Raw genomic sequence first — 26,542 nt, 5'->3', positions numbered from 1 at the left:
GAAGAATACACCAGAGAAAGGAGTGACATGTTGATTCTGCAGTAGCAATGGAGGTTGAGTTCCCTGAAGGATCTGGACCATAAGTAAGACTTAACTTGCTGTTGAAAAAAGTTGAGTTTTAAATCATGCTTGTGACTTCGTGGATCTGACTGATTGCAATTACTTACTGGCAGTTTGCTGGTTTCATCTTAGACTCTAGCCTCCAGAGCTGCAAGCAGGAGTGGGAGTATTATGAAACAAAGTAATTTGATTATTTGGGGTGGGGTGGGAGGGTGGCAGCATTGCTTTAACTTAACAAATTGTTTCAAAGCACAGACATACGAAAAGGAGACAGTTAATCTACTTAAGAATAGCTGCTGTGGTTTTGAATATTGATTTCTTTCCTCACTCTTCTGCCTTTTAACCTTGTTTTCTTGCAATTTTAGAAAAAAAAATCTTGATGTATGCTGAATAAAAAGAGGAAATGGATGAAATAGCTTCCTTTAAATAAGTGATTGAACTTCTTTTTAACTGGTCACTAATTCTTCTTCTGCGTTCTTCATTTTCTCTTTCAATTAAAAAAAAAGCATGAGATCCAAACGTTCTACCTTTTAGCCTAAAATGATTGATTTCTACATACTTCTGTCATCTGTTTACAATACATTTAATGCTAAAAGATGTATTTTTAGCTGGCCAAGTAAAATAGCTAGCTGCTAGAGTTGTTGTCATAGCAGCAGTCTTAACAGATAGGCTGATCCTATTTAGCTTCTGCAGCCAAACAGCGACCGTTAGGCAACAGTTTGACAGTTCTGCAGTATTTTGCTAAAGATGGAAGTTGTGCTGGTAGTGGTGAAATTTTTTTTTTCAGGTCCTGCTTTAAAATGTTTCTTTCTGTAGGTGTGTGGAGTTTGATCCAACTCATCTATTTTCATCTAACAGAAGTTAGGAGAACTTTGAATACACAGCATGTGATATACAGGGTTTAAGTCTTAATTTGTAGAAGCTTGGAAATAAATTACACAGTAGAGCATATTGCAGGCTTCTTTAGCTATTTATTTCTTTCTTTTCTGGTATTCTGTAAGAAAAATGCCAGACTAGAGAACAAGATCATGCATTATATATGCAGAACTAATTTTAAGTTGTGGCAGACTGGGCAAATATTGCTTTTAAGGGTTATTTTTGATGAAATGCCCTGCTTGGGTTAGACGATAGCTTAGTATTTTAGTGATTCTGATTCTTATCTTTTTTTTAATATGAGGAGAAAAAGGTGCTCGTATATCGACAAGCAAAGGAAGAGTATTTTAAGAGTAGTCTGTAAAATGAAGTGTACCTCTTTAGTTCTGAGCTGTTAAAGTTCAGTTGCTCTTTAAACATACATCTGAACACAATTGCTGTTGTTTGAGATGAAAAGTGAATCTACAGTGAGGAATTTCTCCTCTTTGTAACTTCCAATCATATGGTGTTGGACCTGAATTGATTTTGCTGGTGTTGAGCAAAAGACTTTTATCCCTCAAACTGTCTTAAGTAACTTTTCAAAAGATTTGTTGAAGTACATGAATTTGAAACTAAGAAATGGTTTGGGGTGTTAAATAGTTCTTTAAATATGATGGAGGGTCAAACAGTCTATTTAACCTTCTAATTGCTCCAGACCTACTTGTAAGCCTGACGTGATGCTGACATGTTTACTGATTTTCTGGTGAATTGTGCTGACTTTCCTTACCTCTTCATTCTGGGTCTCTCTAGGAAATAATTAGCACATCACTTTCCCCACTTGATTCAGAGCCACTCTGAGAGTTGCAAAACTGATTTCTGTAACTCAGATTCATATAGATTTGATGCTGTGGCGCTGTCTGGGGAACAGAAAAAACTTATGAATGAATCTGTCAGAATCTTCCAGCAGAGAAATGAAATGCCATGTACCTGCAAATATCTTGGGTGTTCAAGTTAGATTACAGCTTTTGAGTGCATCAAGGAGCTTGGTGCTGTTGAAAAGGTCTTGCTGTGGTCCCATCACCCAAAACTATGTCCTCTTGTCCCCATCTTCCTCTTTGTTAGACATATTCTTTCCCTGAGCTCTGATGTTCATCCAAGCCTATTCCATCTTTCCAAATTTACTAAGCTGATAAAGGATTAGTTTGTCTATCATCACCATCCAGGTTGACAAGCTGAACCAGCTCAGCAAAGGTGTTGTTGAACGGCAAACCTATGCCTCAAGATGTAAGGGGTGATTTTGAAGAAATGAGCAAAAGCAGCTGCTTTGAGACCTTGCTCCTCTGCCCATAGGCATCTGTGCTGCTATAAATTTAAGTGCATAAGCCCAAAGGCTTTGCACCACCAATGAACATTTGTGTGACTTGTGATGAGCTGGATGGAGGAACTGATGCAGGTCAATCTGGGGAGGAGCAGCAGGTTCATTTTACACACATCTTTCATGGGGCTGTTGTTCTGATGGTATATGGCTAGTACAGGAACAGAAATGCCCAGGTGGAGTGAAGGAAGTGTAGGTAGGATTTTTGCAGCAGTGCCACCTTACTCTATCTTGAAGTGAGTTCATTAAGCTACAGGCTGAGAGTTTTACATGGGTTGACTAGTCTGCTCTTTAATAAGACCTTCCTATCAGGATGTGGAAATGTACTGGATGAATGGACTGTCCAATGCAATGTCTAACTGGTGGTTTTGTGACACGAGGGCAGAACTGTTTCCCTTCCTGGTTTGCAGCATTCAGAAGTCACCAAGTAAAAGGGAAATCTGACAGTCGTATCTCCAGGTTCAGTTAAACAGATGTAGATCTATTTCTGTCACTCATATTCTGTGTCTGTTTCTATCTTTCAGGCAAAGTCGTGCATTTGTCATATGTGTGGTGCCCACCTGAACAGACTCCACTCTTGCCTCTACTGTGTCTTCTTTGGCTGTTTTACAAAGAAACATATTCACGAGCACGCGAAGACAAAGCGACACAACTTAGGTGAGCTGCTGCTTTGTAACTTACTCTATTATCCCTGTCAATTCCAAGCCAGCAGGGTGATATTTTCTCATAGCTGCCTCATTAGACAGGGATATAAATTTTAATTGTTTGGGATTAGTTGAGTGGCATCATTTTAAACTCGGTGCTTAATCTTCCACTATGTGATAAGCTTTTTTTCCCCACAACTTAAAAATCAAATTATTATTGCTTAGTATTTAAGTATTGATGAATTAATGTAAAATGTATGGGGGAAAAATAATAGAAGTGCATTGCATGTAGGTTTTTTTTTTCTCAGTGTGAAAAATGATGGATTTAGTTCCTTAAACTCAAATGTTCATTTCAGAGAACTTCATTTCAGGGGATCGTGTTTACTTTTTGTTCTTCCTAAGGATATTCTTTTCATGAAGAAGTCTAACCAAGCAACAGTCAGAACTATTTAAGCTTCTAAAGTTTTTGAGGTTTTCTTTCCCTCCCTCCCTTCTTAGTTTCTTGTTTCCAGTGGGATCAGTGACTTAAGCAATAAGAAAACAATTTAACTGATAATGGAGAAGCCTTCCCTCAGCTGTCTCAAAGTCTGTAAAATGTCAGCAAGTTCTAATCTGTCAGCTTTGGTGCTACATAAGGTTCAAACTCAAAAGCATTTCAGTTTTACCTTAAATTGCTTATTGCCTGTAGTTTAGAATTACAGTGCAGAACCCTGATTATTTTGTGTTCTGGTTCATGTGTTAAAAGGTCGTCTGCAGTTTTGCTTGGTGTAAAGGCTCTTTGTTTTTCTTCACGTGAAAATATATTCTTGGTGGAATGATACAAGAGGAAAAAAAGACCAATGTGACCACCATTCTCATTTAATTTAGCCTAATTGCTAATGGCATAAACCATCTTTATTTTCCATGCTCCAGAAGGCAAACAGTGCTACATACTCTTGTATATGTAAGAAACAGGTGTGTGAGTTGACTATTTATGGAAAAGCTTATTTAAAACAGCAAATCCTTAATTTCTTCTTCCATGTGTGTCAAGAAGAAAAAAAAGTTGCTCTGCAGTGGTATGGATTAAATTTGTAAATGCCTTGGAAAGTAGAATACTGGAAAACAGTGCTGGATATCCCTAGTGTTATGAAGGTGCTAGCCTGTGAGAGTGACCTGATTTGTAATTCTTGTTGTGAAGATAGTCAGTGACATTCAGTATGCACTGGAGCACAGACAGCTGCTCTTTACATGAGAAGTTCAGGAGAAAAAAAAGGAAATGTAGGAGAAGACCTCTGAAATTGGTTAGTACTGTCCACTTCTGGGCTACCCAATAATGTAGAGATTGGAGCTGCTGAAGTCTAGCCAAGGGCCACAACGATGGTAGCTGCAGAGAGCACTTCAGCTGCTTAGCTTTTGGGAGAGATGGCCCAGGGGGATCTCATCAGTATGTACAGATATCTGAAAGAATGGTTAAAACAGGTAGAGCCAGGCTCTTTTCAGTGGTGAAGTGACTGTGCAAGAGGCAGTGAGCCCTAGATAAAACACAGGATTTTCTGATCATCAGGGAATATGTTTTTACTGTTGGGTTGTCCAAGGACTGGAACATGTTGCCCTGAGCTGATGTGGAGTGTCTGTCCTTGGACATATTCAGAAGCTGTCTGTACGTGATCCTGGGCAACCTGCTCTAGATTCCTGTGCCCTATCAGAAGCATTGAACAAGGTGTCCCCCAGAGGTCCCTGCTGACCTCAACTGTCCTGAGACAATTCAACAGAAACGAACCAACCCTGCACGAGTAGTAATTGCTTTTTACAGGGTGTAATCTCAAGGAGCTTTTGAAGTCAGATCATTAGGTGAAATTATTTGGGAATCTTCACCACTGCAGAAGTACAAATGACTCCAGGTAAATTCTATATTTAAGGCTTTCTGGCGAAGTGTATATGTGTATTAAAAAACCCCAAACACCTTCTGTGCCAGTAGAAGTTCATGGTCAGGTTTAAGGTTTAATAAATAAAGTGCTAAATTGAGACCACAGACAGTATTTGCCTGTTTGTGTGCGGATGCTGTGTAACTACTGTATCATTTTTACCATGAATCTTACATATTTATGGAGAATATTTCCAACAGAGCTTTATAGTTGCATGTGTGAGGTGCTGATTACGTATTTGGGAAGCCTAAATTCTTAAAGCTATTTTTTGTGCAAGTTAGAACTTGCTATATTCTGCTGCAATGAAGTATTCTCTGTTTGCTTGAAGGAAAACCAAAACCAGGCAGGGGAGGGTGGTTCTTTGAGGGTTTCACTCTTGCTTAAAGATGATTGTAGCTGTTGTCATGGTATTAGAGAATTAAGAGTGTGTCAGGTAAGATGCTTTCCAAAAGAGATAGCTATTAGATAAAAAAGGCAAGAGTTAATTATCATAGAATGGTTTGGATTGGAAGTAACCTCCAAAGGTCATCTAGTCCACAGCAGAGACATCCTCCACTAGATAGGTTGCTAAGAGCCTTGTCTAGCCTGACCTTGGAGATCTCAAGGGATGGGGTCTCAACTGGACAGCCTGTTCCAGGGTTCTACCACCCTCTTTACCATGAGCTGGTTTGTCATATCCAGTCTGTCTCCTCTACACTAGTTTCAAACCCTTGCCCCTCATCCCATCACTGCAGGCCTTTGCAAACAGTCCCTTTGCAGACACTCTTCAGTTATTGAAAGGCTGCTATTTGGTCTCCCTGGAGTCTTCTCTTCTTCAGGCTTGCACAACTCCAGCTCCCTCAGCCTGTCCTTGTAGCAGAGGTGTTCCAACCCCTTAATCACTTCTGTGGCCTTCCCGCTCCATTAGGTCCATGTTCTTCCTATATTGAGGATTCCAAAACTGGATGCAGAATTCCAGGTGGAGTTTTAATTATACCAGCCAAAACAGAGTATTCTGTCATCCCCAAAAGGATCCTTTTTCAGCTAAATATAACATGTTCAGTGCACAAATACACATAGTGTGAAGATTGTGCAACTGCCTACTTGATTTCTGGTTTTGGAGATTCCTTTTCTATCTGCCTTTTTTGTTAATGCATGTTTTGGTGTTTAATTTCCAGCTGCCTGTGAAATGAGCTGTAAAAATATTTTTGTAGTTGTGCTAGTGCTTTTGGTTGCTTTTACTGCTGCAATAACATCTGATAGGCAAACCCAAGTTAAGTGCTTTGAAATTTCAAAATGAGCAGGAATTATTTCACTTGGTGACTTTTTGCTGAGCCAACAGCAGTCTCCATGGAGATGAGCAGGAGCTGCAGTTCTAATCACAGTTCTAAGAAATACCCCAGATTTCAGCTGTAACAGCTGTCTGAGCACAGCTAACTGCTATATGTTTCAGGAGGCTTCAGGGCTGTGGTCCACAGGGTTCTTAAAATACATCCCTCATTATCTCCACTTCCCTGAGCAATATAAATTAGACACTCTGACCTTTATATTGATACCTGTGCTCTTGCATCTGCTTTGCTATTCAGTGTGTATTAATAATGCTGTACTTAATATATTCCTTGAGTTGTGGAAGTGGGGTTTGGGTAGGTGAGGCAGGATCCAAATGTGATGAGCTGAACTTTTTAATCTCTTCATTGCTCAATCTGAAGCTGATTTTTTTTTTTCCCCTGGGCTGGGAATTATTAGTCATAGACTGGTTTGAGTTTGAAGGAACCTTAAAGATCATCTAGTTCCAACCCTCTGCCATGGGCAGGAGCACCTCCTACTAGAACAGGTTGCTCAAGGCCCTGTCCAACCTGACTTTAAACACTTAGGGGCACGGAGCCTCTACAGCTTCTCTGAGCAACCTGTTCCAGTGCCTCCTCAGTCTTGAAGAATTTCCTTCTAATGTCTAATCGAAATCTAGCTTCTTCCAGATAATTCAATCTAAATTGTTTATACAGATGTAAAAACCTTTAGAAAGAGGGTAGGTAAGACTTAATTTTCCCATGGCCTTGAATACTTGGGACTGTTTAGACTGTGTTCTGTTTTAGTGCTGTTTTCTTGCTGTGTAGACATTCCTCACACCCTCCAATCAGGCATAAACATACTTGGGTGTGTCCTAGGTCTGCTCAGACATGATGTGTGTAAAAATACAGAGCACGTGGAGAAATGTCAGGAGCAGATAACACAGGGCTGTCTGTCCATACCCTCCTGGAGAATGGCAAGGTAGTTAATCTAAGTTATTGTGATTGACATCTGGTTACAGATGCTACAGATCTGAAAGCCTAAGCAAGAGGATATCTTAGTTTGTGGAAGTTGTTGTTAATGGCAGGAAACCATTTCTACTGTTGTAATTTTAATAAAAGAGAATTTCTAACTGTTTTATTTTCTCCCAATTTCATTAAGGCATGTTTTGCTTCTTTCAAATAGTGGTACTGGCTGAAGCTGTGTCAGAATTGTCCAGGCTTTTACCTGGTACTGGTCAAAAAGCACTACAGTTACTAAGCAGCTGTTCTCCTATTTTTCTTTCTTTTCCTTACTAATCTCTTCATAAACCTTCATGACAGGAGACTGCTTCTAGGTGCTTGTTTTCCAGTAGCCTGCCCACTGTTAAAACCTGATGCCTTTTTGGCACCCACGGCATACAAAGACAGCAAGTTCAGTTGTTTTCTGAGCCCTACGAATAATGCTTGTGTCTTTCTGCTTTGCTTTGTAATGGATCTTGCAACTTTACTCTGTGATTCTTTTGCAAGGAGTTGAGCATTGGTGAGTAAAAAGTTCTTGCTGATCTCTTCTGGGCATATTGATCTTTTTGATATTGTCAGTTGTTTCCTTTTCCCAACTTGTAGGATCTTGAACTGTTTTTAATTTACTGAAACTGTTAAATGATTCTCAACATCTTCATCGTACTTAGTTAGTTCTAATGTGTGGATTAATGCACTTCACAGTACTAATGGCTTACAATTAATACTTCCATGTCTCCTATTTTGTGTTTCCTGCTTAGTGTTCAACACTGAGCTGATGCTATTTGGGACTTGCACCCAGGAGTGCACTAACTCCAGGAGGTCTTTCCTGAGTGGTAATTGTTACTCACTTGCTACCTTATTTATTTATAATGCTTAGAGTTTCACTCATAGTAGTACTGCCTATTTATGAAGTATCTTCAAATCCTCCTGGAGCTTTTTTAAGCTTCAGATTCAGTTATTCTAAATGAACACATGCCATCACCACCCTTTTCATCTTCCTGTGCAGCCCTTCCAAATGGGATTCCAGCACCTGGGCAGTCTGCTGGTGGATTCTGACCTGGTGAGAACCGATGGCCCCTTCCTTATCTTGCCTGTAGTTGCTCAATGAGGGAAAACACAGAGTAGCAGGAACAGGAAGATGACTGAACAGTAACTTGTAAAGAGAAGAGAGGTTGGTGGTGTAGGGGCAGTTCATCTCAAAACCCATAGCAATGATTCTTTAATCAATTTTCTGACTGAATAATTCTTGGGAGACACTAAATGAAGGTATGATAGGCTCTCTGAATGCATGTTTTCTTTATCAAGAGGATATCATATCAAGAAACAAAATTTGTGTTTTTTGAAAGTGGAGTATTTAGTACAACTTCGAGGGTTTGGCCCCACATGGCTTTTTTATTTTCTTGATCTGTTACAAACAGAGAGATAAAAATTTATGCATGCACTTAAATGCAAGAAAAATCAGTGGTGTGAGGGAGTCTTAGTGAAGTCTGCAGATAACCATTCATAGTTAGATCAGTTCAATTAGGGTATCAAAGCTGTGCAGACCTATTTAAACTCCTTGGTAAGGGGCCAACTCTTGCATTTCCATGCTGTGCTTCTCTTAGAGATGCACTCTTCACACATGAACAGTGACTGAAACAGCACATAATGTAGTTTGGGGTTGAAGTCTCGGTCTGCCCTGAGGCTCTGTTGTGGTGTTAAAGAATAGAGGTAGGTGAAAAAGTAAGACTGAAGTTCAGTGGTTAAAAAACTAAATAAGAAACAGTTGGAGGACTGAAACACTATTCAGTTTCTGAGGAGACTAGCAAATGGTTCATTTCAGAATTAGTCCTGTTAGAGTACATTCATTAAATATTAAATCAGGAACTGTTTGTTGAGAAACTCTAAGTCTATACTGATGTAAGGTTCAGTCCAATAAATACATTTGTGGTGAGACGAACTGGGTGGGTGAGTGTAATAATAATACTCATGGATTAAGTTGAGGATTTTTGGGTAGAATTAAATAGCTTTTACTTCTCCCAGAAAACAAATAACTGATTTTTTTCATCTGATTCAGAGGAAGCATGACAAGAAGCTGGTTTCTGTACTTGTTCAAAGGGAAAAGAATTTGGTTAGTGCTGTTATTTTATACCTGTCTGACATTTAATGTGTAGAAACAGAGTAATTATGAAAAGAATAGTACAAACTGCTTAATTTTCGTTTGTGTTGGAAAGTATTGACTGTAGTGTTAATTCTGCATGATGGCAGTAAAGTGGAGTCCTTTAGTACACAACCAAGATTGTCATAATGTTCTGTGTGGGAGGGGTAATTAAAGCAGTTACCATTGCAGTGTTCGAGTAGCAGTTAGATCTTTTTCCATTCGCATAACTACCAAGTCTTACAGTACCAGTTCTGCACATGTTGTGCTTGGTCACTTACCCCTCTTGGTTCCTTGCATCTTTGGAAGGTGTGCTGTGAACTGCATACAACTTGAAGGCAGCTAGACCTTGATTGTCTTGCACATTTTTCTTGTGCCAGCAGCAGTTGAATAACTCAAACCGTAACTGGAGAAATTCCTTTTGTGCATTTTCTTTTTTCCTCTCTAGATTCTAAGGTACAGCTTTTACTTCTCCTGGACTGCTGAGAAGAAAGAATGTGTGACTTGGAAACCTGCTTTAAAACGTCTTGTTTATGAACTCATATCTTTTCTTTTCCCTCCTCCCCGACTTCCCTTCTGTTTTGCAGCCATAGACCTTTTGTATGGGGGTATATACTGCTTTATGTGTCAAGATTACATATACGACAAAGACATGGAACAAATTGCCAAAGAAGAACAACGAAAAGCTTGGAAATTACAAGGTTTGGTTTTCCTGCCTGAATTTCTTACTTCTGTTTTTAATCATACCTGTCCCTCCCATTTGTCAATGACAAAAACCAGTAAGGGGAAGAAAGAGGCCTTTAGAGTTAGTAGTGCAGGCCATGGGAGAGAGACAGACAAGTTTAAGTATTACTTTCCAGGAGTTAGACTGTGGATTTAACATCTGAGCCATAACTAAGTGTAGCAAAAATATTTTTACTTTTAATTGCAAAGAAATAGAGAAATAACATTAATCTTGCAGAACTTAATAGCAGAGTCAGATCTGTATGAGGTAGAAAATGTAACAGTCTACTCCTTTAGGCTTGCTTAGGTGATGTAGGCAATAAATCTGTTTCCCTCACATGAAATGCCACCCCTGTGTGTGATTTTTTTTTTTCCCTTCTCTTTTTTTTTCCTCTTTTGTTTTTTTTTTTGGTTTAATTTTTTTTAATAGAACGTGCCAGCTTGCTTACACACCTGTGCTTTCATGGTACACGCACAGTATCTATGTAGAAATATTGACACACAAATATATGTACACACATTTGTTTTATTCAGTTTGCTTTCCCTAATTTTTTCTTTTTTAGCCTTCACCCCAACAGTGGTTTCTCACTACCAGTGTACAATGACAGGTAAGAGGCGTGGGCTGGCGACGCACTTCACTAACAAGCGTCCCTTTGCTGATTATCCTGCCATTTTAGACATGAATCAGTTAAGAATGCCAGGTTTATCGTGCAAATTGTTTTCCTCTTGTTTGGATATGTTCCAATGATTAAATAATTGCAGCAGGCTTGATTTCATTTGCCCTTTCCTTGATAGAAGAATTCCAAAACCAACCTTTTTTTTTCAAAAGGAAAGGAAGTAGCATTTATCTTTAATCTGAATAGTTTTAAAGCAGCAGTTCTAAAAGTTTGTCATCTTCCATTTCCAGTGGCCTCTAGGGGTATGTTTTCTTAAAGTGGGAAAGTCTGTATTTGAAGACAGATGACTTCTGTCTAGTAATGTCTGATACTGAATCCATGGCATCCTGTTTCAATGTGACAGCCTTAGTCAGGGCTGATATGACTTCAAACCATTCTTAACCTCATTTCCAATTTTAGAAATAGCAGCTAACATCGTATTAACCAGAGCTTTTCTGATGGCCTTTCAGAAGTCTGGCTGCTTCTACTGAGTTCCTACTACAAGTCCCATTCTCTTTTTTTCAGCTTCTTCTCTGTTTTGAGAGGCTGGAGGAGGAAGGGGGAATAGTGAGATTGCCAGTGAGTCCTGGAATAGGAAAATACAGCTTAAAATGTTTTAGCACAAAGCACTGGTTTTCAACATGACACGGAACAGAAACGTGCCTTTAAACCTTTCACTTGGCCTATGCACCTCTTCTGAAAGCTCCTTCAAACCCTCCAAAACTGTGTGGGTTTGGGCACCAAATTAATCAACTGTACAATCATTTAAAGCTTTGTGATGCCCAAGGAGAGGAAAGACCTCCAATTCTTCTTTTTTTTTTTCATATGTAAATTCAAAGAGCTGTTTCTTATTTATGTTGCTCTTAGTAAATGATGTATTTGTGCCTTCTGGACTGAGATGCAGCCAGTTCATCCTCCAGTGACTATTAGGTCTATAGATTATATTCTAGACATGGTTCATCTTGCCTTGGCCTTGGAGTTCTGCACTGAAGGGAGGAATCACTGAGAGAGAAACTGCTGGGCAGAAATCCTTCTCTGTACTGGTTAACTGACTAATGAATGGCACATTAAATATAAATATATATGAATACATATTTGTATCAATATGCACATTGCTTTTCCTGTCTCTGGAGAACAAATGTGTAACTTCCAGTGAAGAGATAAAATAAAGGATAGACAACAATCCATTTTAAATCACTGGAGTACACAGTAGAGACTTCTCTTTCTTTAAAATCACGGTAGAAGATGCTTTGCTTTTTGGCTTTTCATCATGAAACCCTGTGTGTTTCTCCACAAATTTATCTAAAGAACAAGAAGGGGAGATGCATGGGAGAAATCATGCAGAATTACATCTTTTTATCTTTCTTCTTCATTGCCTCACTCTGTCCCCTCTTTCCCATAGTGACTTATGTTATCTGAAAGATTATAAAGAACTCTTCTTCCTCCAAACTGCATCTCAAAATCAACACAATCCCCAAACTCAGTGTCCTGGGTTCATATTTGTCACGGAGTTAGTTTACCTAAGGTAGCGCTGTCAACGTGAAGAACTTCAGAAGTGAATTCTCTCTGCGAGAACGGAGATGAGCTTACAGTCTGAACTCTGAATTTTGTGTCTCTCCAAACTACTATGCACAGTGCTTGAAGAGTATTAGAGTGTACTTGGGTAGATGCTCACATCATAACATGATGCCTGGAGAAAGAACTTTAAGAAAAACCCCAAATATCATGAGATTCATTTCATACTCTTGTAATATTTGCTCCTAGTGTGATGAGTTCTCATTTCCAGCTGTAGTTCGGGGTTATGTGATGTAACTCTGGACAGGTTGCAGCTCTACCATTTGTTTTTCCCTCTGATACTGAACAGGGAAGTGAGAATACACAGAGCCTTTATTTCTAATTAATATTTGGATTTTGGGGAGGGGGGGAAATGTGAATTTGCTGAATTATAACCAAATGAACAATCTGTAGAAATGATTACTTGCAAAACTGTGACTTACCTAAACTAGAGCCTTCATCAGCTTTTCCTTCCCTCCTCCATATGTCCCTGGTAAAGTCTCTGGAAAATGACAATTTGTGTATTTGACCTAATGAAATAATTCTTGGATGGAGATTTCACACGTTGACTTGAATCTCTGGCTATTTTATAGCATCATTTTTCAAATGAAGAGTTTTCACTCCTCTAACGCTACTTTCCTTTAATTGTAAATGGTAACCTGTGCATGTTTTGCAAATCTTTGTGGAAGGTTGTTTCTCCTGGAGTCATTGGCATGTTTGTGGGTGTTACTGAATCTTTTATTAGACTTTTTTCCTTATTTCTTTGGGATTTTGTGAAATTTTAGACACCGAGCCATTCCTAATAAATGGTTCTGTGTTCCCCCCTCGCCCCTTAAATTTTCAAGAGTAAAAGCCCCTCAATTCTTTGTTAAATTCTCTGTCTGGAACAGAACACTTTAATTTCTGTCTGTAACTTCACCTGTGTTTGTTTTCCTAATGAAAAGCTTCTGTAAGAAAGTGTTGTGCTTTTTTTCTGTCTGTTTTTCTCAGTGTTTGTTGTGGCATTAGCTGTAGAGGGTTTCCTGTTTGATTTAATTCTGTTTTAATTGAGCAATAATTGATTTACCCAGAATCTTGCAGGGATCTCTAGTTCTCACCATGTTTAACTTTTTTGCTTGAAGAGCTGCTCTTGTGAAATGCTTTGGTCTTCATGCTCTGCAAGCATTTGAGCTATATAATTATATATAGATATATATAAATATATACGACCAGTCCTGCTAATGTATTGTTGCATGCTGAAAGTTGAGCGCACATGTGTTGCCAGGTGTGAATTTTGTTACATTTAATTTAAACCAGGATTTAAACATTCCAAGGTGTGGTGTTTGGGTGGGTTTTTTTTTTTATCATGATGAAACTTCATCCCACTGTCAGATGGCACTAACTGTGTTTTGGCCACGTTTAAAGTGTGCTGAACTCAGCTGCAAGAGTTCGAGTTCACAGCTGGCCAGTGCAATAGCTGGAAGTCACACTGTGCTGAAAATTATGTTCAGCTTTTTTACAACCCAATTTCTATAAATTCCTGAGGGATACAAATACAAAAAGGGCTGCTGAAGACATCTAATACAAAACTTGTTGGAAGCCAATGTTCTGTCATATGTGAACTGTCCATATGTGCGTCTCTACAGTTGCTTCATTCGTTTGCCTATGCATCCTGTATAGTGTGTTCAAAGCATTGCAGCTGTTTTATCTCATCAATCTGTTACCCAGTAATTAGTTTCCTTTTCTGTTTTCCTGGGTGTGTAGCTTGATGCTGAACCTTGGATAAAGGAAAGGGACTGTATGGTTCTGGTATTCTTTCTTATGCTTCTTGCATAATCTCTTTTTGAATCAAATCAAGTGAGATGGTTGCATCCGTGTAAATAAGAATTTTCTACTCAAGAATCCAGAAATGAAACCTTTTATTGCTAGAACCTGGAGGGTCAGTAGTAACTATGAATTGAAGCTTGTTGGGTGGGTAGCTTCCGACGAGCATAGCTATTGCTGAAAATGAAGATCAAAGAGCTATTAAAATTTAATGTATATTATGCAGAATGTGTAAGCCTCTAGCTATATCTTCTACTCTCCTTCTTTTCATATGTATGATTTATAATTTACTTTCTGTAGCATAGCACTGTTTCTGCTCTGTGCATTCTGTGAAAAATAACTCTTAATTGACTTTAATCCTCAGTTTTAGTCTAGATTGCTTCTCATCTTACTATTCTTTTAATGCTGAGATGCTTTTTGTGACTCACTGTAATTGACCCTGCATAGTAATTTCTCTGTGCTACATAAAATGCTGCAGCAGTAGTTAGCTGGTCAGCAAAAAAGCCTTCACTGTTCTGTTTTTCTTGTGTCAGATTTGCACTGAACACAACTCTATGCTTGCTTAAGATCTACTCTCTGTGCAACTTAACCCAGCTCATTTCTCCTGCCCTTTCCTTTGAACAAAAGCATATTGGAAATACAGTGTTGGTGTTTAAAGAGAATAATGGCTAAGTTTAGCTGCAGCTCATGAGTAAGGGTAGTTAAGTACTTGGAAATCTTGGTTGGTTCATGAGGGGAAGGTTATGTTTAAACATACTACTAATTGCTTTCTTAGATGACGTTAGATGTCAATAAAGTGATTCTGAAGTGTCAGAACTTGCTAATACCCAGTCCTACATCACTGCTTATAAGGAGAGGTTGTTACTCTCTATCGGTACATTTGAAGACATGTAGTAACTGTTTAGTATATCGAATTACTAAATTCTGATGCACATTTGTAAAGATGAAGTCTGCATTTGTCCATTAAGTTGGGTCAGTTTTGATTGGCATATTGAATTAGTTGTCAAAATTCAGAGTTGAGAATTCATGGTTGTCCTCTGTGTTCTCCTAAAATCATGCAATGGCCCTGTCATTTTGACCTGAGTGCAAAGAAATGCATTTTTGAGTGGCAGTGAATTTATTCTTGTGCTAGCATCTCTCTAACTGAAAAGAGAATGCAAATTTTGTTTTGGGCTATATATTCTTTGCAAGTAAAGTGACATTCTTACTAGTTTCTTGTTTCTTACTTGTTGGAAGATTGGTTGATACCTTCCTGAGCAATATATTGGGCAAACGAGGCTGAAAAGGGATCAGTCTCTTGCAGTTGTACATGGATTGGATCTAACTTAATGGACAGCATGTTGGAAGTTTTTACTTGAACAGAGTTTTTAATCCTTTCACTAAACAACTTCCTGAAACTTTCTTTTCCTCTGCGTAGGCATTGGAGAGAAGTATTCAACATGGGAGCCAACCAAACGGGAGTTAGAATTGCTACGACACAACCCCAAGCGGAGAAAAATAACCACAAACTGCACCATAGGTAAGGGCTAGAAATCCTTTCTGGAGCAGATGATCAGCCACTTTGTCATTCAGATTTCTGTGTTTTTCTTCCAGAGATAGTTTCACCTAGAGGTAACTGTAGTGGATAACAAAATTAAGTTTCTTTTACCCTACCTTTTTCTCACTGTAGAAGGTTATCTGCTGTGTTGCTTCAGGTACTGATGATGATTCATCTGTGTGACAGCTACAACACAGAACTTTTATTTAATGTCAGGGTACACCTTTAAGGACTCTAGCACCGGTCAGTGATGCCATCTCAAACTTCATCAGAGATCTTGTGCAGGTGTACAAAGACAGATCATGTAGTTGATATGTATCCTTAACTGTATCACTCTGTTGTTAAACCTGATTTTAGCGGAGACAGTAAGCACAGTGGTGGTGTTCTGCTTCATGTTCTAAACTCCAAATGTGGTCTCTTCAATTTCATGTTGACGGAGAAGATGTAATTTGCTCTCCAATGTGTGTGTGTGAAGTAGCAGTTTTGAAATGTGTATCAGTTGTTTAGTGTTCAGTTGTCTGGAGCAAAGAACACTGAAATGGGGGCATGTCTGCTTGTGGCTGACAAGTGTTTGGGTAAGGGTGATGAAAACAAACAGCACTCTCCATTTTTTTTCTGCTGTTGTAAGGCTGGGGGAATAACAGAGTTAAAACCACCTTCTTGACAAGCTCCAATGAAGATTTTTGCTCATTCTCCTCTAGTATTAAATGCGCAGTAACATTTTAGTGGTGAAGGTACAAGGTCAGAGACATAGCTACAGATAAGAAACTACTGGAGAAGTGTTGTCTTGCTCTTTAAGCTACTTGTTGGTTTATGAGAATGTGTCACACTTCCAGCACCTCTGCTTTTGTCAAAAAAACACCAAACATAATTGCTCAAACCTTCCAGCACCTTTGCTTTTGTCAAAAAACACCGAACATAATTGCTCAAACCTTCCAGCACCTTTGCTTTTGTCAAAAAACACTGAACATGAATGCTCAAACCTTCTGATGTGATGTTTAATCATATTTAATCTAATATGTGGACACATTTTTTTGGAATGGTAGTTGTAAAGAAGAGACCTATGCATTGGCAAGAGTAGAAAAGGAAAGACAGTTGGAAAAACATCTGGATTTGGAAACTTCAGGCAGCCTAGTTAAAAATAGCTAGGCAAAGATTGCTTGCATCATCTTCACACTGGGATTTTGTGTGTTATGAAAATCCAGTATACCTTCCATATGAGTGTAAGAAAAAGCTTCTATTGTGATAATGGCAGAGCACTGAAGCAGACTGCCTGGAGAGGTCGTGGGGTCTGCTTCTCTTGATACCTGTCTGGATGCGCTCCTGTGTGACCTACTCTAGGTGATCCTCCTCTGGTAGGGATGTTGGACTGAATGACCTTTCAGAGTCCCTTCCAACCTTTAATATCCTGTGATTCTGTGATTTTGATAGACTGCTGTAGATTAAGATTACTTAATATACTAGAACTGTGCAGGGCAAAGAAGAAAGTTTGATGGAATTTTGAAGGTGAACATGACCTTTCTGAAGACTTGAAGCGCGTTTCTCTGTTGCTCTTTCCAATCCTGAGGATTGCTACGCCTGCTTTTACAGGATTTTAAATTTTTCAGTCTGTTCCAAAAAAAAAAAAGGATGTGTCTGGTTGCATGAAATCTCACACAACGCTGCACGGGCGGGGGAGCGCTGCCAGAACACAGGGGATAAGGGAATGACTGATCTCTTTACTTCTGCAGGCATGCTTTTAATAATTTCTCCTACTGAGCCCCGAAGCTGTCTGTGTGCTGAGATTTAGAAAGAGGGGGAGAAAAAAAAAACTAAAAATCAAAGCACCCAGGAGACATAATGCAGTTTTGGGCTACAGTTAAAAGCAAAAGTCTAGCTTTCTTTCACAAAAAAATATGTCGGGGGCTTAGCTGAAGGAAGAAAAGACCTGCCATTGTCCTTGAGCCTTTTCTCTCCATCTAACCTGCTGCTAAATATATATCTGCTTCAGAGTCTTTTCCCCTTCACTTTCCTCAAGTTGACATGTCTGTTTGCAGTTTCAGACCAGTGAAGAGCCCATCTGCAGACTGAAATGCTGTAATTATCTGGACATTTCCCATTTCTCTCTTTTTCTAATACTCAATTCTTTTGACATCGAGTTTCTAGCAATCCTGTAGCAGGTGTTAGTTGATCCAGTTCACCTTCTGAGGTAGGTAAATGGCTTAAAGAGCAGGCATAATGTCCAGTTTTATTGCTACTAAAAATGGAGATGATGTTGATACCCATCTGCACAGCTGTTGGTGAGTTCTGTTTACAAAACAGTCTGTTAAAACATCACCAGCTGCCTTCTATCTATAAAATGCTCTCTGCAAAGCTTGTTTTAAGAGGAAGGCCAAGGGTGTTTGCTGCTTTCTGTCTTGCCCCTAGAGATACTGATGTCAGTTTGGAGATGGCATGTTTAAAAGCTTTGTGGTGACCTTCTGAACTGGCTATTGTGCCAAAGCCTTTTTCAGCATTTGTATAAAATACATCTGTTAGTACTTGAACTCAAGGAGGTGGGACAATACTTGGAAACCTGGACAGGTATGACCTTGAAAGGATATTCTTAACCTATTTGTGAAGTGCTTGCATATGACTTTGGGCCAGCCATAATAATATAACATATTAAATTTGATGTTATTTGTATCTGGACCACACTGATATGGCAAAATGTTTTGTTATAGTTTCCTGTTACAGCAGTACTGCTTGCGTGAGAAGCCCTATGAAGAGAGGCTGAGGGAGCTGGGATTGTTTAGCCTGGAGAAGAGGAGGCTCAGGGTGATCTCATTGCTGTATTCAACTACCTGAGGGGAGGTTGTAGCCAGGTAGGGTTGGGGTAGGGTTGGTCTCTTCTCCCAGGCAACCAGCAACAGAATGAGGGGACACAGCCTCAAGTTATGCCAGGGGAGGATGTTAGGAGGAAGTTGTTGGCAGAGAGAGTGATTGGCATTGGAATGGGCTGCCCAGGGAAGTGGTGGAGTCGTTGTCCCTGGAGGTGTTTAAGAAAAGCATGAGTGAGGCACTTAGTGCCATGGTTTAGTTGACTGGGTAAGGCTGGTTGATAGGTTGGCCTGGATGATCTTGGAGGTCTCTTCCAGCCTGGTTGATTCTATGATTCTTTATACAAAGAGCGATTTTTTTCATTCCAGATGTGTAGCTGTCACATGCTGCTTCTTAAACAGCTGGATGTGGCTGCCATTTTTTGAGCTGCTTGAACTTTCATACAGCTGCAGGAGTCTTTGTCTTTGTTTGGCACCATAAATTAAATCTACAGAATCCTCAGTTATGAGATGAATATGTTATAATGGAGGATTGAACTGGCAGTTCATTAGGGGACATACTGTGCAAAACTCACAGTTTTTTTTGTAAATGAAACGATTCCACTTACATGTCAGTTTGAAACCCATTGAAGAACTTCTTGTTTGCATTCTCAAAATACCATAGACAAAAAAACTCACCAACTTAAAAACCCATACATTTTTCTTGGTTCTCTTTTTAAAAAGTCTGTGTGTATCCATCCCATTGATAATTTTCCAGCTAGTAAGAAGATAGCGTAGGCAACTTTCCTTGAATTACTATTTTGCCTCTGAGCCGAGCTGCTCTTCAAAAGAAACCTCACGTGGGGCACTGCTAGAGGCTGTAGAAACTCTGCTAATTCCTGCCTTTTGGGATGTAAACAAAGGACTGTGCCCAATGTTGCACATAAGCATCTTCAAAGTGACTTGGAACACACTGTATCCGTGTGGAAACATTGAGCTATTCTCATGCAAGAAGATGCTGATGACAACCAGTTACATGATGTGGATTTTGTGGGGCATTTAATATTCTGATGCTCCAGCAGGTTTGAAATGTTGGGTGGTTTGTATTTCAGTACGTTTGAGAAGGGTCTATGCTGCTCTTGGCCCATAAACATGTACTCATGAGTGTAATAGCAGCTCAGCTCAAGAGATTCTTAGACCTTGTTGTGCCCCAGATGCCCAAGCATGCTGTATCATCCCTTGTGCTGGCACAGCTGTTCCCAGGTGAACTAGGTCTGGCTGTAGGAATGGCAGAGTGTGGGCAATGCAGGTGAGTGGAAAGTAGAAACTTAGTTACAGTATGTTGTTCTTGACAGTAACAGTGAATGCCAGAGGAGATTTAGGTTGGACGTAAGGAAAAATTTCTTGTCCTGAAATAGTTATCTAGCCCTGGAACAGGCTGCCTCAGGGCAGTGGTGGAGTCTTCATTACTGGAGTGATTGAAAAGCTGTGTAGATGTAGTGCTGAGGGACATGGTTTAGTGGTGACCTGATGGTGCTGGGTTAACGATTGGACTCAATGATCATAAAAGTCTCTTCCAACCAAAACAATTCTGTGATTCTTTGCATCATGGGTTAGACTTAGTTAGCTGATAGAAAATTTCTATTCATAGTAGTGTTTATCTTGGTTTTGGATTGAGCTGGTGATTCTATTATCCTACAAATATGCAAACATTCATATGGAGAATAAGATTTAGCAATTACTAAAGCAGATTCTGTAAGTGTGAAAGGAAAATTCAATCTTTTCAGTCTCTACTTGTCTGTGAAGAGGCTGCCCTTGGCAAGGGAGGTGAGTGACTAAGTTCACAAGCTAAGTTATTTGGTTTTGTTTTGGTGTTTGGTTTTTTGGGGTGGTGGTGGACTTACAGTGCTACACAGTATCTTTGGGCAAGTGTTTTCCCAAGCTCGTTTTGCTCTGCTGTCATTAACATCCCCAGCAGATCAGTTCTCCTGGGTGCACAATGTGTTAGCTTGGGATCAGCTGGTCTCCCGATTAGCATCAGATTTAGCCACTTTGTGGCTAAATATTGCTATGTTAACAATAGGAAGAATTAGACTCCTGAGGCACACAGATAATTAGCAGGAGACACGTGGGATTCCCATTTGCAGTGTTGCAAAAAGGCAGAGGTGATGGTTTGTATAGGAGGCTGAGCAGATCCCGCTCAGAAAGAGCAATGGGTTGGGGGGAGAGATGGTGGAAACAATGGCTACATGAGAGTAGCAGGTGGGTTCTGCAGCTGTGCAATGCTGAGCAGTGTGAATGTGACAAAGAGCAGCATGAGTGGAATGAATACTGCAGCAGAGTTCCTGTGTAAAGGTGGCAAGAGAAGAGGAACAGTGGCCTGGAAAATATTTGTAGTTCTCTAAACATCCTACCGGGAGCTTTCCAGCTTCTGCTGAAGTAGCTGTAACTTTGGAGGTGTTGAAGACAGCATCAGTACTTTGAAGCTGCTTGTAAATGCACCAGCTCCCTGGTGTGCTTTCTGTAGTTGTGTGCTACTTAAGGTAGCTTAAATGAAAAAGTGGAATGAGGAACATGGTCTGATACAGCACCAAATTTCTAGCTGTAACTTAAATGTAGGAGTCATGAATTTTTAAGCAATAATACTTATATATTTGAAATCACACAAAGCACATCCCAAAAAGAAGTCTCTCTTGGTTCTCAATTTTTTTGTAGACTGCTATGTGGTGTAGGAAAGGAAAACTGTCTGCAGGGCTTCTCAGGTGCATGTTCCCTCTGACAATTTTTTGCCCTCTAACTCAGAGTGGCTTGCTGGTTGGAAATAAGTTCCCAAAGAGATTGGATTAGTTAAATGTTAATTATTCTTATCAGGGAGATCCTCCTGTTTTACCTCCTCAGGATGACTTAACCATTGGTCTGAGTTGTATAATATTTTCCTAGGTCTAAAATTGATAAACCTGATAGTACAAATAAATAAACCCCTCTTCCTCTCAAAGCTTCCAGAGAATGTAAAGAAAAAATAGACCTCAACCTTTTAAGAATTCTAAACCATAAGCTGTGATTTACTTGCTGGGGTTTGCTTTCAGAAAGTTGTGCTTGGCTTCTGAAGTTTACCTTTTTACCAGTATAACACACAAAACTTTCCTCTGCAGAAGACCTTTCCAAAGGAAGGTGACAATTCAGTAGCCTTTTTGTGTGTTGATGGTTGTCTGAGACCATGCCACCAAAACTGGTGCCAGAAGGCTATTTGCATCACTGCTGTAATGTCACACTGCTGTAATGTAATTGTGTGGTTTATCTTCACAGCAGTCACTGATTGAGTTATCTATGATTTAACTGCTCCTGGCTAAACTTTGGGACACGAAGGTTATCAATGCACACACACACACACCCTTCCCCCGCCCAGTGTTTAGCTACTCGGAGTGAACAAACTTCTGTTTTAGAAGCTGTTGTAGAAAAAAAGTTATCTTACTCCTTTGGAGTTGAAGAGCCTTATTATGCTTATTTGAGCTAGGCTGACTTCGGCTGAGCAGTGAGGGAGGGTTTCCTGCGCTTGCTGTCTCAATATTTGATTGCATTTCATGCCTTCTGAGAAAGCACATTAAGTAGTATCTTTCAATATGTGTTGTCCTGTTTGTTTCCATTTCATGTCATGGGTTTGCAGAAGCAAACTCTTTAATGAACATTTAAGAACCAGACTCCAAAAAGCATTTCTGATGAAAGCAGACTTTGTTATCTTCCTTCTCCCCTTTCTCCACACTGATTTCTGTGTTTTAAGCAGAAAACCTAGCAACATACTTCTCTCTAATACCTGCTAAGACTGAAGGCATATGCTGCAACAGAGGTAAGCAGCTTTCTTCTATCAGGGGACAGTCTTTTTTTTTTTTCCTGTTCATCCTTGTGTATGCTTCCCCTCAATTCCAGCCACATGGTCCCACGCTCTCCTGGGCATTCACTCTTGTACTGTCAAGCTGGTTACAGTCTGTTCAGTTCATTAACCTGGCAGGAAACATTGTGCTTTTTGGTGGTGGTGGTTTTGCAAGAGGAGTGTTCTGCTGTGTCACAGCACTCAGCAGTTCCACAGAGGTTCTGACATGTGCACAAAGCTGGCCTGAGGAGGGGATGGCACAGAAAGGGATGTGTGGCAAGGAGGAAGGGGAACCTCCTTTTGCTGTCAGCAAGCCATGCTGCATCTGAGCTGTAGTTGAAAGTAACTAATATAAAATATTTGCCTATCATTTGCTTGATGACTGACAAGTAGTCAAAACTTGCAGGGCATGTTTTTCAACTCATAAAGATCAATGGGAGAAGGATACTGAGTCCCTTTACAAAGAAGTTTTTTTTTCCCCAAGGGTTTAGGCCTGCTTTAAAGTTAAAATGGTGCAATAATTCAGAAGTAAAACCCAGTTAAGATCTGTTCTCCAGGGAGTATTGGGTAATAGTAGTGAGATAGCTTGGAAAATAAAATCATACATTGAAGGAAATCATGGCTAATATGGACCCTTGTTAGGGGATGTGTTTTGTTGATCATGCAGTGGTTTATGGACTGTTGAAGAAAACACCAGTCCTAACTGTTGTAGATCAGGAGTACTCTCAGCAGCTCCTAGCAATGCAATACTTTGAGATGGGATTTGTGCAGAATAAACCTCGAAGCCTTTGCTCTGTTTCCAGTAAAAATTAACAAAATGTCAAAAGCAGTTTTGAGGAGAGGTTACCTTGAAGCTTGAGCCTGGCACTAGGTTGGTACTGGAAACAGCTTTTGCAGTGATGTGCTAAATGTGTTCTGGGGGAGATTCTCAGCTTCTGGGGGGTCTGCTCAGAGGTTTTAATTTGCATGGCTTCAGTGGGAGCAGTTTAGTTTAAAGCAGAATAACAGGCTGAGTAGAACACTTGAGTGTATTTGCTGACTGAGGAGTTCAGGTTTTCATACAGAGTTTAGAACTTAAAATACATGTTAAAATGTGCATGGTTTTGACTTTTCCCCTTCCCTGTAAAACTTGTTTTGCATGACTTATTAGTAGGGAAATAAGAGCCGAGAAAGACATCAGTGTACAGGCCTGCGTTGATACAAAATACTGCAGAGGAAGAAATGTTGACTTAAGCATCAGAGTTCATAAAGCCAGAATTCTAATCTCCAGAGATATTTACCTCAAATATAACCCCTGCAGAGAGTGCAGAGTTGAAGCCGCTTGGATGTGCAATAAGCAGATTGCAGGTGGGGTTGGAGAGTTGCTATTCTCTTGGAGAGTTGCTATTCATGTTACTTGTGATAAAAATACCTCAGTTTTGTAACTCTGGGTAGCTCTTGGGTGTTTGAACAAAGGAAGAGATACTCTGTGTGTGTGTGTGTGTGTGTGTGTGTTTGCATTCAGTGTGAAATTCCTCAGAAGACAGGGTTCTTATTCCAGGGCTTGGATCATCTTCCAAACTTCTAACACAAACCTGATTTTCTTCTTCTGGACATTTTTAAAGTAGATCTCTGATTGTTGCTGCGTCATACAGACCAGTTTTAACTTACAGAGGCTGTTACTGCCCCCCCCACAATTTAAGTTTATAAACAGTTTTTCCATTTGAAATTGTGTTCCACATTTCTTCAGGTGAGAATTCAGCATTTGAATCCAGTTAGCAGCATCAAAAAAAGCCCTTTTAATATCTCTTTTTCTCCCCCATCTTAGGTGCTGGTTTAACTTTCAACTGCAAAATGTTTGCTGACTCAGTTATTTGCTTTACCTGTCTGTAATGATGGTTAAATTTTTTTCCTCCCTGTGCTGTACTTCCTTCACTAAGTCATTATATAACTTCAATATGTGGTCAAAACATTAAGCTTTTAACATGAAAAATGCAGTAAATGTTAGTCACTTGTCATCAGCTGCTTGAATGAGTTTTTATGGAAGGGGGAGTTCTGTTCTCAAGAAAAAGCCAAGCAGCCTATAGCCAGAATTTGATTCTGACCGTGGTAGCTTTATTTAGATAAGAACAGGTCTTGTTTTGTGTGAGGTCTTGTTGGTTGGTTAGTTGTTTTGTCGAGGTTTTTTTTTGTTTGCTTGGGGCTTTTGGTTGGTTGTTTATGAAAACTGTTTCATGAAGATATTTAAAGTAGTGTTTAACTAGCTTAAAAATCATCCAAGCAGTGGATGCTTACAGAAGTGCTAGAAGTGTTTTGAGTCTGTCTGAACAAGGAGTAGAGCTCTTCAGCAGGTGACTCTGAGGTAGGCAGGTGTGCCTCTTGACCACACTGCACCATGCTACAGAACTGTCACTCTTCCTGTAAGTATCATGCAGTGATCCTCTGAAAACCAGAGCTTTTCTTGAACTGGAGGATGTAGTTTTGCAATGCTTGGATACTTTCAGAGTCTGTAAATCAGTAGCCAGATAAGTTCTGAACTAGCCCACATAAATACACCAATAACACATGCCTGTCATCTCGTCATTGACAGAGACACATCCTTCATAGAATCAGCCAGGTTGGAAGAGACATCCAAGATCATCCAGTCCAACCTATCACCCAGCCCTGTCCAATCAACTAGACCATGGCACTGAGTGCCTCCTCCAGTCTTTTCTTGAACACCTCCAGGAACGGTGACTTCACCACCTCCCTGGGCAGCCCATTCCAATGCCAGTCACTCTCTCTGTCAAGAACTTCCTCCTAACATCCAGCCTACACCTCCCCTGGCACAACTTGAGGCTATGTCCCCTTTTTCTGTTGCTGGTTACCTGGGAGAGGAGACAAACCCCCACCTGGCTACAGCCTCCTGTCAGGTAGTTGTAGACAGCAATGAGATCACCCCGGAGCCTTCTCCAGGCTAAACACCCCCAGCTCCTTCAGCCTATCCTCACAGGGCTGTGTTCCAGGCCCCTCACCAGCTTCATCACCCTTCTCTGGACACGTTCCAGCACCTCAACATCTCTCTTGAATTGAGGGGCCCAGAACTGGACACAGTACTTAAGGGGTGGCCTGACCAGTGTTGAGTACAGGGGCAGAATAACCTCCTTGGCATCAGGAGGTTCTTTCTCTTACTGTTAAAAAACCCAACACAGATAAACAAACTTTGCTTAACTGCCATATTTTAACCTGATTCATTCAGTGTCCCCACAGGGAGCATGGCATTTTCCACAAGGCCAATAACCTCCATTTCAGTTTTGTTCTTTTGTAGATCGCTTTTGGATTATATTTACTCTGACCTTCCATTCTGCTCTTTCCTATCTGCTTCTAGAGTTGGGCTTTGTGTGGACAGAAGGTAGATTCAGTATATACTGAAAGGAGGAATATGCATAAACAGCATGTGGCATGGTTTGTGTGTTGTGGATTGTTGGAATAGCTCCGTGCCAATTCATCAACAATAATTTTGTGCATATTAATATATTTGGATGCATTTAATTTCATTGGCAGCTAGCCTGCTCCTTAAGTTATTAATTTGTGAAATCTGTTTTGAGGAAGGGTAAGAACTTGTAGGCAGCATATGGTGTGATATTGGGGGGAAAGGAGGGCTGCGGGTGTGAATTTTATTTTGTCAGTTTAGTGGGAGTACCTCTTGTTCTTTAAAGATGCCATCTGCACAGGATTCTCACTGTAAGTCTTGTGCTTCTGTGCAGATCGTGCAAGATCTCACCGAGCTTTTAAGTTTGGCTGCTTTGGGGGAGGGCAAAGAGAATATTTTATACTGTGCCACCTTTTGAAGTATTTTATTTTGTAGAGATGCTTGGGTTTTTTATGTCCCTTTTGCCATCAAGTTGCCATATAAAAATGCACAGAAGGATCTACAACTTTTAAAGGCCGGTTGTCACGATGCTCCATATTGATCATTCATTTGTTTTGACAAACACAGTTCCTGTTCTTCGCCTGCTGCTGTGGGGTTTGTTGGTGGTTTTTTTGATGTGAAGTGTCTTCTATCTGTTCTCCCTGACCTTCCTGCTCTTATCAGATTAGTCATTATTTTCATGCTCTGTTTCATAGGACGTTAATGCCTTGAACTGTGTGTTGCAGGGTGTACGAGACAGAGCAGCTCCTTATATTTTGTCTACAACTACCTGAAGGGGCATTGTGGCCAGGTGGGGGGTGGCCTCTTCTCCCAGGCAACCAGCAATAGAACAAGGGGACACAGTCTCAAGTTGTGCCAGGGTAGGTATAGGCTGGATACTAGGAAGAAGTTCTTCACAGAGAGAGTGGTTTCCCATTGGAATGGGCTGCCCAGGGAGGTGGTGGAGGCACCGTCCCTGGGGGTTTTCAAGAAAAGACTGGATGAGGCACTTAGT

At 40.1% G+C, this 26,542-nt stretch overlaps 1 protein-coding gene across 2 annotated transcripts in view; it reads left to right on the top strand.

Annotated features, from left to right (window-relative positions):
- USP22 (ubiquitin specific peptidase 22) overlaps positions 1-26,542 on the top strand; it is a 103,441-nt gene that overhangs the window by 34,854 nt on the left and 42,045 nt on the right. Inside the window, exons 2-5 of one of the 2 annotated variants that reach the window (XM_064153585.1) lie at positions 2,812-2,944; positions 9,827-9,940; positions 10,526-10,570; positions 15,393-15,494. In XM_064153585.1, the coding sequence (XP_064009655.1) occupies positions 2,812-2,944; positions 9,827-9,940; positions 10,526-10,570; positions 15,393-15,494 (394 nt within the window). The remainder of the gene's footprint in view (positions 1-2,811; positions 2,945-9,826; positions 9,941-10,525; positions 10,571-15,392; positions 15,495-26,542) is intronic. The other variant, XM_064153586.1, reaches the window with a different exon arrangement.

This window comes from Pogoniulus pusillus, chromosome 13 (assembly GCF_015220805.1).
Source record: "Pogoniulus pusillus isolate bPogPus1 chromosome 13, bPogPus1.pri, whole genome shotgun sequence".
In the NCBI taxonomy this organism is placed as follows: Eukaryota; Metazoa; Chordata; class Aves; order Piciformes; family Lybiidae; genus Pogoniulus; species Pogoniulus pusillus.
The sequence above is the reverse complement of the archived record's forward strand: the minus strand, read 5'-3'. Positions and strand labels throughout refer to the sequence as shown.